Source organism: Hydra vulgaris, chromosome 02, assembly GCF_038396675.1.
Source record: "Hydra vulgaris chromosome 02, alternate assembly HydraT2T_AEP".
NCBI classification, from domain to species: Eukaryota; Metazoa; Cnidaria; class Hydrozoa; order Anthoathecata; family Hydridae; genus Hydra; species Hydra vulgaris.
In genome coordinates this window covers 50743029-50755000 of record NC_088921.1, presented here as the reverse complement: position 1 = coordinate 50755000, position 11972 = coordinate 50743029, and the positions used below count along the sequence as shown (strand labels likewise).

The 11972-nt window shown below is 29.9% G+C and overlaps 1 protein-coding gene across 1 annotated transcript; it reads right to left on the bottom strand.

Annotated features, from left to right (window-relative positions):
- Positions 1-5850: 5850 nt before the first annotated feature.
- Positions 5851-10404, bottom strand: LOC100205970 (thioredoxin 1). Its single transcript, XM_065791290.1, has 2 exons — positions 10195-10404; positions 5851-6135 (listed from the first exon to the last, which is right to left on the bottom strand). Exons 1-2 carry the CDS (start codon positions 10315-10317, stop codon positions 5938-5940), a joined length of 321 nt encoding a protein of 106 aa, XP_065647362.1. The 5' UTR covers positions 10318-10404; the 3' UTR covers positions 5851-5937.
- Positions 10405-11972: the final 1568 nt, after the last annotated feature.

Below are 11972 nucleotides of genomic sequence, written 5' to 3'. Positions count from 1 at the left end.
ATATATATATATATATATATATATATATATATATATATATATATATATATATATTTAAATTTTCCTCTCTTTGCCCCCTGTTACTACGCCAGTGTTTATATATATTTATATATTTCAGGTACGTACTTTTGATTACTTGTTGCTTTTGGCTTTGCAGAAATGGAGATTTACTATTTATATTCTCATATATAAAAATCCTGTAAAGTTCCATTACAAAACTTAATTTAACTTTACGTTTTGTTTGGCCGGTGTCAGTTCTTATTGAATCTTGTAATAAATATATCATTACCTTTCAGACTAGCAACAGCTCTGAAACTTTCAGCTCTTGTATAGTCCTGGTAAGCTTCTATGTTAAAGATATGTTTTGTTTCTAGGGACAAAGACCCAGGAAAGGGTCGTATTGAACTTGCCAGCTTTTTTGGTACAAAATCTTACAACTAATTTTTCACTACCCTCCAAAATAGGTTGAACTTTAAAACTTTCAGCGGTTCTATTGTCCCGATAACGTTGGGATGTTGAATATTAAAGCATTTACCAGGGCCAACGATGCAAGAGGGAACAAGTGCCCTTCCCACCTTTTCAACATAATTTTTTGTGTATTTGTAAGGGAAAACATTTCAGAAAAATTTTTTAAAAAGGATGTCTTAAAAATTTTTTTAATTTACTTGTTGTTATTAAGGTAATAAAAGCGAAAGCTCATATAACATAAATAGTATAAATAAAAATATATAATATAGATAAAAAAAATGGAACTGACTAAAATCATAAAAAACATAAAATCGTTCTATTTGAAAACAAGTGATAGCTATTTTTAACCATTTTTATATATAATTAAGTTTTAGTATTCATTACACACTTGTCCGAAAATGAGAATAGTTACTCTGAAAAGCACCGGAAAAACCCTTTGGTGGGAACAATATACACACCTCCCTGATATGAAAAATCCAAAAATTGAAATCTTGTATGACCGTCCGAGAAAAAAAAATATACTTTGAAGTTTTCGGCATAGTCAAAAAGGTTGAAAAATGCTAAAAATGTAACATTTTTTATCTTTGTAATAAAAAACATAAAAATAAGTCAGAAATTTTATGTTGACTGCTTTGAGAATCGTAATAAAACAATTTTTGCTTTTCTGAACATTTTATTCTCAATAAATACAAGGTTATTTTTTCTTATGTTATCAAAAAATTCTTTACAATACTTTCCACATATTAAATTCAAAGAACAAACAGTGCATTCCTTTAATTTCAATCAGAATTTTAAATTCAAAATGATCATTTTCTTTAAAAATTTCAACAGTTTTTCAAAAGGAGCCAATGCTTTCACAAGTTCTTGCTGTTGAAATCAACAAGACAATTTTATAAGTTTCGCAAATATTCTGGATGGTCTATTGGCCTCTTGTATCTTTCCCAATGTGTCCTGAAGTTGTGATTCAATGCTTCTGTGGCCTGTTCACTGTACTTACCAAGAGATTCCTTCCTGTGATCAATGAATTCCTTGACATGAAAGAAAACGGCGTAAACTTTAGGGGTCACACTTGCCTTTGGCAAATAAAGGAAGGAATTTTTGAACTGTGTGATTTTTTCAGCATATTTACTCTGCAACTGATTTCCGAAACAAGAGGACACAACTGCATCAAACTTTCTGAGTGTATCAATTCATGGAAAAACTTGGAATGCTGAGTCTTCTTCAGCAAGTCTTTGAAGAAGATCAACATAATTCAAAAGTTTAATGCATTCATTGCAAGCAAACTGGTCTCCATGAAATTGCAGGAGCTTGACGTGAAATGCTTTTGGTCATTCATCAGCTTTATCCAAGGTTTCTTTCAGTGTTTTAAACAAATGGTTCACCACACCAAGTAAAAGATGAAGTTCCATGGGTGGGATCTCGTCAAGAACAAAAGTAAAGTCATTCACATCTAAGAGTGGATCATTAACAACATTTTGAAACTGATTGGCATTCTCGTGGTCCAGACCTGAATCTTGAAATGAAGCAAAGCACTTTCTTATTGAGCCAAAAGTGCGGAGTTTTCCACATTGTGACAAGTTACGGTGATCCGCATCACACTAACTTCATGGATGAGAGCTGGCATGGGGTTGAAGCCCGCAAACAAGGTTTGCTAACTTCATGTTACAAGACAAAGAAAAATTTACTCCACTTGGACAAATTAAATTTTTGCCTGAAGGTGAAATAAATGGAAGTTTTGTTTCTTCTTCTTGAATCCCAAGACTGACTTTAAGAAAACCACCTCCACCATCGATGCTCAACTTCACCAAGTAGTCACCTTGAACATGACGTTGCAACAAGACATCATTCAGTAGCTCAGGCAAATTTTTGCAGTGAACTTTTTGAAATGAATATGTATGTTTGTGAGAAGTAATTTGCCAATTGCTTTCCAATGTCAAAAAACTTTTCTTTAAATCTTGGCTTGACAACTTTTGTATTTGTGACTTGGTTTAATGTAGGTGCAAGTTTTTTGATGTTGTTGTTTGACGGTCCATTTTTGTTTTGTATGCAGACAAGATCTTGAGTTCGTTGAAGTGGCACATCACCAAACAGTCTGTCGGGGTTTGAAGGACCTTTAGGAAAGAAATTTGAAAATGCAAAACATTTTATGTAGTACTTTTACTGTTGAAGTATTAGGCAAGATTCCCTTTACCTGGAGTAATTGGCATGGGACGGCCTCCACCACTTTGCGCAATTCTGACAGTTCCATGAGGTGAGGACCGTTTTGCTGAGATAACAGTCGATGCAATCTGTTCACTGGCTTTTGGATTCTTTGAAGCAAGTTCTTTAAGATTTTCTCTGAACGTGTGTTGATTGCACTGATGTGACACTCCTCTTGCAACAAGTGTGAGACAGTCTGAACATTTTCTTTGATTTTGTGAAGCTCCTGAAGATTCTGATTTGCCCTAAGGGTGCTTTTGAAGTGCTTCAAATGACCAATTCAATAAATAATGCAATCACAAGGCTGACCACGTGTCCCTGGTCTAACCAGAACTTCTGTGAAATCATAAAGTTTTGGAGCCACATTTTCACTTTTGCACTTTTTTCATGAAAGAACCCTGCAGGTAATGCATATTCCACTTGGAACTCGTGAGTCAGAAAAGTCAATTGTGAATGAAACTGATTTCTTGATTTGTTCAATCAAAAAACTTGTCAATTCTCGAGTACATTTTTTCAAACACAGGAAACAAACTGTTTTCCTACAGTCATCATGTTTTTTAACAGAATTTGGAATTTTTGCTTTGAAGTTAAAAAAAGTTGTCATGCAGAATTTAACACTTGACAAAAGCTGCTTTTTCCTGGAATTACAAAAACTTGTTTAGAATTAAATATTACTCACTAGGGCTTTGTAATAACAACAAAATGTTTTTAATACAATTTCTGACTTATTTTTATGATTTTTATTCCAAAGATACATATTGTACCATTTTGCAAACTTTTTGGACAATGCCGAAAACTTTAAATTGAATTTTTTTTCTCGGACGGTCATAAAAGATTTCAATTTTTAGATTTTTCTTATCAGAAAGGTGAGTTTATTGTTCCTACCAAAGGGTTTTTCCGGTGCTTTTCGGAGTAATTATTTTCATTTTCGGACAAGTGTGATTACTTAAATAAGGTCTATTTTTGATTTTATCAAAGACATTGTTTCCCGATTACTTAATTGCATTCGTATGTTAACGTTGTTCAAGTTATCTTCATTATTTAATTCTTATTCATAAAATGACATGTTAAAAAATAAGTAAGTGCTACTTTTGTATGTAGCAAAATAGGTTTATTTCGTAATTTAACTTGCGAAAGGCTAGATATTGTAAGTAGCATCTGCGAAAATGAACATCGCCGGATTTTTTTGTTTCGCAATTTTATTTTCAATTACTATATTTTCTAAACATTATATATTATTAAACATTAATTACTATATTTTCTTTTTATTGATGCTATGTGAGTCAAGGAAGTACAAGCTAAACTGTACTTTTAGAAATGATTTCAAAAGTTTAACGTCTGTCGGATGTTTATCTTTTAAATCATCAACTAAGCGATGCAGTGATAAATAAAGATTTTATGAATCAAGCATTAAAATTTAAAGGTATTATTTTATTATTACTTACCCAGCATTGGTCTCAATTATCCATCTAAAATAAAACTAATAAAAATGTTGCCTTGGCTATTCTGCTCATAAATTAGACATCTATTACTTGTCTAAGTTATTTAACGAAGTGAAACCAACGAGAAGGTAAGCTATAGGACTTTGCACTCCATCTGTAAATTGTCATGTTGCTGCCTAAGATTAGCTCTCCATTTCTGGATTCTTATTATTTTCTTGATGGGCAGTTTTGTAATTTTTCTTTAATAGATATTTTATGTTTTTTAATTTTTACTAAATAAAAGATTAACTAAATATAAAATAAAATACACAAATAAAGTCAATAAACGAAAAAAGTAAATATTAAAGTAACATTAGGTAAAAATCAGTTCTAAGCGTTGTTCTACTAAATCAGAAAAATTTAAAATTCTTTCAAGTTATTTCTTGATTAATAAGATTTTTTTAATTTAATTTATATATTATTGCATTTTTGTTGCTTTTTATTTTTTTGTCTTTTTCTCTGTTTTCTAAATTCTTCACAAAATAGTTTCGATCAGCACTCTTTTACTTCCTAAAATAGTCAATTTGCTAAAATTTAAATAATGATTTGGCAAAATCATATTTTTTGATATATATATACATTTAGTATATATACTATTTTTACCATGTACCAACTATAATATTTGGCCTATGCAATATTTGAATTTTATAAAATTCTGTATTATTCTCTCCACAAGGATTCTCTAATTTGCAATTTGTTGACTTAAAACTGTTTCTTCAATAGAAAATTGTTTTCTACCCTTTGAAAATAATGGTAAAACAATATTGACACTAAGTGGTCTGGGTTATTCTGCTATTGTAAAGCCACAGCCACTCATTACACTTTCACCTTGATTAATGTAAAAAACGTTCCGGGGGAACTTGCCTCCCCGTATGAATTTCCTACTTTGACTTTTGTATGACTTTAATATTCTGAATACATAATTTTGCGCATAAATAATTCAGGTGGATTTTTAACTTTGAACCCTACACAATTAATGATACATTTAGCAGTTAGAAACTATTCCTTCATTCATTGCGGAATTGTCTTCCTAACTTGCTCCATACTAGGCCATATGGATCCAAGTCTTATAAAATTATCCATGTATTTACAGTATTCGAAACTGTTCCTTCTGAAATATCGCATCAAAAAAATAAATAGCAAAGAATAAAGCTTTTATGTAAACAAGTCAATGTTAAAATAAATGCATCTAGTGGCTTTAAAACTTTTGGTCGACCGGTGGATGAACTGGTTTTCGTTTCTTAGTTGTTATAAAAAATGTTTTTTCCAGGATCTAAAAATTCTTAAACCAGTATAAATAATACTGTGTAAAATCCAGTATAAGTTACTGAACTTCCATCAATTAAAATCATTATACTATAATAGTATAATTTTTTTTAATCAGTTGTTTATTGTATTCAGCTCCCCAAGGTCAATACAATACAATAACAGCGGGGGCCTCTACAGTCAAGGAATCTGTTCTTACTTTTTAAATCGTTGTTACAACCCTCTCTCATTCCGCAACACTAGCCTACCACAAACCTATTTTCTTAAGTAGAAAATTGCAATACTATGTTACATTCCATTAAAAAGTTATCAAGGGAGGGGCTGGAAAATAACCAAAAAATTGTAAGGAATAATGAATAAGCTGGGAAAAAATTATTAGGCGTCCCTGCTCGTTTATTAGACACCTAAGAGTTTGCACAAATAACTACTCAATAAGTATTTTTAAGGAAAAATTTTACTTGATGAATCAGAATCAGAGATATGCTGTAAAAAAAACTAGTTCAAAAAAGTATTTTTTAAGTAATTATGCTGACGCCAAGGCTTTAAGTTTTGCATCAAGTTCAATTTCACCGGCTCCTACCAACTCACTGACTACTTCACTTCCATTTTTAAAGAACTTAAAGGTTGGCATTGCAGATATTCCATGAGCTTCTGAAGTTTCACTATTTTCATCTACATCTACTTTGATAAACTTTATTGAACTGTATTTCTCAGCTAATTTCTAAAATAAAGATTTTATAAATTAAATTAAATACGAAAATAACCTTCAATAGTTAACTTAACATTAAGAAATAGTTGAAATATTTGATTTTAAAAATATATCAGTTTGAAATAAAAATATTTTGTTTTTTCCTCAACCCCATTATTCAAGCTAAAATATAATTTAAAAAACCATTTAAAAACTTGAAAAAATAAATTCCGATGTTCTTCTTTGTAGTTTAAACACAAACACACACAAATAATCAGATTTATATGTGATTATTTACTATTTTATTTTTATCATTCAAAATGAAGCGTTGATGAAAGGTCTTATTATAAGATTAACATTTAACTAACACTAGATAGCCATCAATTTTAAACTCCATTACACAATCAGAAACTTTGTTATAATTTGACAGAATTGAATAAGCGGCAAAACATTTACCCTAATTTACAACCTAAATTTTAGGACATGCTTATGTGCAGAATATTACCTTTTGTATCTTTAAAAATATAACAACATATCATTCTCTTACATAAATTTTGTTATTAAGACCTGTTCGTGATAAAATATTGTCTTTAACTCTTTGAATGAACTTAAGCTTAATCTCTTAAGATAAGTTTTTTGAAAATCTTCAAGATTACAATAATATTTTATATTTGTTTTTACAACAATAATTTTCTGACAGCCTTTCTCTAAAGCTTTTCTAAATCCATTTTAATGATTCAAAAATTAATAATTACATTCTTTTAAACCATTTAATTTTAAAAACTGAGCAACATCTACATCTTTATATTTTAACTTGTTCCAGTAAAATTAATATAAAGTTGTATATGTTTTGTATGTAAAGCTTTTCTAAATCCTAAAGATTCTAAGCAATTACGATAAAGTTTCAGGATTAGATTTAGTAATTTTACTAAGGAAATTTGATATACCAAAAACTTTTTCAGTCACAAAACTGTGTTTCCATCTTTTTTCTTTAAGCTGTTTTATAAGAAACTAATTTAAGTAGATTTGACTATGTTTATAGTTGCTTAACACCACTTTCCTATTCTTCGTAACAACTTTGACCTATTCAAGACAACTTCTCAAAAAAAAATAATAATAATAAAGTAAGGTCAGAGCTTGTTAAAACTTTTATAGTTCACGACGCCATTTATGAGTAGAAGATTTTTCACAAACAAGGTAAATATAAAATAAAAATATTATTATTTTGTGAGTATTTATTGGTTAGGTAATAATTTACATACATATGAAAAAATACACAATTATATAAGTTTATGCATTTAAATATTTTACATTAAAATCTTGCAATTCCAATATTTCGTTCAGCGTTTTCATTAATCCCAATATTTCGTTAACCCTGTTTTGGGTCGCAATCCATAGTTTATGAAGCTTTGAGTTAGGTCAATATTTTAGTAATTTGACGTAAATGTTTAAATTAAAGGTGTTATGCTTTTTTTTTAAAGTTGTTTTATTGGGATCTTTACCCTAAAATATGCAAGTGCACATGTTTACAGTTTCCATTACGCACAAAACAGAAAAAAAGCCAAAACAGTTTTTTAAACAGCTTTTTTTTTTACGAATTTTTTTGGTTGGTTTAAAACAAAGTTAAAATATTCATGCCTTTGGAACCGGTCAATAATAGACGATAAAATTTTTGAAGTGCTTACAATTTGAAACCTTTGAGTAGTGTAAAAAAAAAATTATTTTGAACTTAGCAACTTATCTTTATCCTAACCCTTGATCTGATTGTAGCGCTACTTTGACTACAAACGTCTACTAGTTTTTAATCAAAACACACTTGTCTGTATTAATCTTAAAACATGTACTTTAAGTTCCTTAAAATGCAGAACTAGTAATTTCATTACTCTAACTGATACGAGGTGTCTGCCATTATGAGGTTAGCAATAAATTGCCAACCTCATTTTTCCTTATTCTGAGGGCTGTATATGTAATATATTTGTATAACAGGTTGACAGTCATTTGTGCCTATACAAATACAGGTAGTGAATGAGGGAAATCCGTCTTAAAATAATGGCAGACTTAACTGTTAGAGGTCAGCAAAAACAAATTGACACAAAGAGGTTACTACAAACATAGAAATAAGGTTGACAATTTTTTGCTGACCTCAAACACTTTTTGGTCAGCATTGCAAATATTGACCCTCTCTCCAAATGCTGTGTATGTGATATGTTTTCTAATCTTTAATCATAAATGATTATTTCTTCTTTTAGGTACTTGTCTAGTTTGTTTTTAAAATTACTCAAGGATGAAGCATTTACAATGTCAAAAAATAGTTTTTGGAAAGATTGTTTGACAGTTATAGCAGTCGTTGTGCCATTTATAGACGTTTATCAAATCTCTACAGATTAGTCTGTATCTCATGATTGTCATATTAAATTTAACAGTCTTTATTGATTTGTAAGGTTATGTAATCCATGAACTAATTTAGATACTCTTCTGAGTATATTATCTTTTCTAGATTGTACATAGTATAGACATGTTTGTTTTAGTAGCCTAGGTGTAGAACTGAACATTTATCTATATTAAATTTCATTATCTGTTTAGTTGCCCAGTCAACCAAGATATCAATATCATTTTAAAGTACGGTGTGTGAATCCACAATAGTAAGAGGGTAAAATATTTTTGTATCGTCAACAAAAAGTGTGCATTTGAAGTAACTTGGGAATATCATTAACAAATATAATGAAAAATAGAGCTGAGAAAATAGACAGAACACAATTTTGACTATATAGATGGTGGTTTGGTGTCTCCTCTAGTCTCCTGAATGTTTTGTTGCTAAAGACTATTATAAATTTGTACACCTTTCTTTTGATACTAAGTTGTTGCTGCTTTGATAAGAAATGACAAAGTTAAAACAATTTACGTTAAGAAAAAAAGTTTTAACCACAGTTTCTTTAAATAATCTATGTATCAATATGTATCATATATCTTTTTCTTAAATCCTCATAACTTTTCGTAGAGTTCTTTTTTTTTTAATAACGATTATAATAGAGAATTTTATTCTGATTAAGAATCGTATAAAAACATAGGTCTGAAAATCAACAGAAAGTGTTCTAATTTGCTGTTGAAGTTTAAAAAAGTACACTTAAAAACGCTGAACTTGCCTTTTTATTCGTACTCGGTTATCTTTAAAATCCTTTTCAAAAATGAATTTAAAAAAGCCTGGTTTCTATTAACAATGGAAATCAAAACTGTTAAAAAATGCTAAGCGCATCATTTTCTGATTTATCTCTGGCCCAAATCCTAACCCTGTCCCAAATCATGTACGTTTAATCACGCCAATCCCTATTTGTCAGTCGATGTATGTGCATTTAGTTGTGCCAATTCTTATTTGTCAGTCGATGTGTGTGCATTTAGTTGTGCCAATCCCTATTTTTCAGTCGATGCATGTGCATTTAATTGCTCCAATCCCTATTTGTCAGTCGATTTATGTACATTTAAAAATCAAATCTTAAAAATTAATTAAAAATAAATAAAATATATTTATAAAAACATTTAATTTAGTCATAATTTAATTTTGACGACAATAAAAAAAACCGGGTTGCGTAATTAAAAAAAGATTTTCTAAACGATTGATTTCAAAAGGTAAACTTTGATGTAAAGCGTTTTTAAAAAATGGCGAATATTAGAGTTTTTTAGTGTAATTTTTTAAAATTCAACAGCAAATTAGAGCACTTTCTGTTAATTTTCAGACCTATGTTTTTATACGATTCTTAATCAGCATAAAATTCTCTATCATAATCAGCAATAATAAAAATAAAAAGGAGGGGAGGGGGGGGGGTGAGAGAAACTGCAGTAGCGCCCATTTAGAGTACCAAGAAAAGTTCTTAAACTCTCTGCAAAATAAAATTTGATATTATGTATGATGCATGACTTACATGTTTGATTTAAATTTATTGATGAAGAACGATTTTCCCTGATTTTTCCTAAATTTAACCCAATATCCCTGATTATTCCCTGATTTTTATTGCAGGTTTTTGAATTCTTTGATTTTTCCCTGATCTGGCAGTCACCCTGATTCGAATTGATACTATTTATTACACAATTAATTACCTCAAACTTTGGTCCTATCATCTTGCATGGTCCACACCAAGTTGCAGTAAAGTCAACAGCAACTCGTTCGTGATTTTGGAGTATAGAATCAAACTCCTTCTTTGTTGCTACTTTTAGAACCATTTTGCCAAATTAAAAGATAAAGAGGTACCTTTCAACAGCACTTCGAAGCTATGTCGGCACTTGCTACACGCTGTAGTCAGTTATAAAACACCGAATAATCATTATATTATAGTAAATTTCTTGTTCACACTTACCATAAAATTTTTGATAAATTACCTTCAAAAAACTTTTCATAAACTACCGATCCCGAATTCCAATGGTGTAATCGTACGTCTATCTGATATCATAGGTATAAGAAAAATCTCAATACTAATCCCTGTAATTTAATAATAGTGTTGTTTCACGTTTTTAAAGTAGTTTTAATTAGTTACTAGGCTTTTCTGAACTTAAAAGAGCGCGTTCTTGATTTACACGCGGTCATTCCACAAATATCTACCATTCAAGTTAAAACTTTTTACTTTTTGGAATTTAATTATTATTTATTAGTTTAGAAATAGAGACGTATTTACGGAGGAGGAAGGGGGGCGCTAGAGGGTTCTAGGCGCCAAGTTTTGATAGGGCGCCAGTCGTCATGATGGTAGACGATATTTCGTCTGACTTTTTTTTCTCGTGAACTTTGGGAAGTCACTTCTCAAAGACTTCCCAAAGTTCACGAGAAAAAAAGTCACACAAAATATTGTCTTTCAGAATGGTAGAAACTTAGAAAGTTGTTAAATAGTAATATTATATGAGCCCGTGAGATGCATAGTGGTATAAGTCACTTTTTTCAATATTTTGAGTTACTGTCACCAATGGTTAGCATTTTGTATATTCTATTACATGGCAGAGTGGTATAAGTCTAATGATATTGATAATGATGCTGGAACTGTTTTTTGTTATTCTCCTCACTAAACAGCTGTTTTTGTTCACAGCCATAGTGATATTAGTCGATTTCTCAAAACTAGATATGAGTGACTTATACCACTATGCATCTCAGGGGCTCATATCATTTTCACAAAAATTTTTATATCATTATCATGTCCAAATCATAGATCGAATGATAGACCTACTATATATATCCAAGTTTTTGCGGCAAAATTTCCAAATATTTGCTTTTCTTCCTATAAGTATACGTTGCTTTTCTGCCTACAAGTATAAGTATACTACAAAAATACACTTGCAATACAAAACTTATGTAGAAAATTGTATATATCTTTTTAATGTTAAGTGAGTTTAACTTAATATATATGTTTGTATTGAAAGTGTTATTTTTTTTTTATTAATTCCTCTATATCAAAGTATTCAGTTATTTGTAAAAGAGGGCGCCTAACAAGTTAGTGCCCCAGGGTGCCAAAAAAATAAATACGTCTCTGTTTAGAAATATCAGATAAATTATAATAGCAATAATAAAATCGTATTATAAAAGAGGTTAGTATAGAAAACAGTTTAGAAAGTTGTATATTACATTTTTATTTCATAAAAAGAAGAAAGGATCACCCCTTCTAATTTTTTAAATAATGCGTACAAATTTTAAACCATTTTTATTACTGATTGTTATGCATCATTGGAGAGGGGTTAAAATCAGCATAGTGAAAATCATACAATAGTGAAATTTTCATAACAAAATAACAATTCTATTTAAAGTCATGCTCATTTAAGTAACAAATCTGATTAAAAGGATTGCTTAATAAAACTGCGACAATATTTCAACTTAGGTCCATATTCTACTGCAAAAA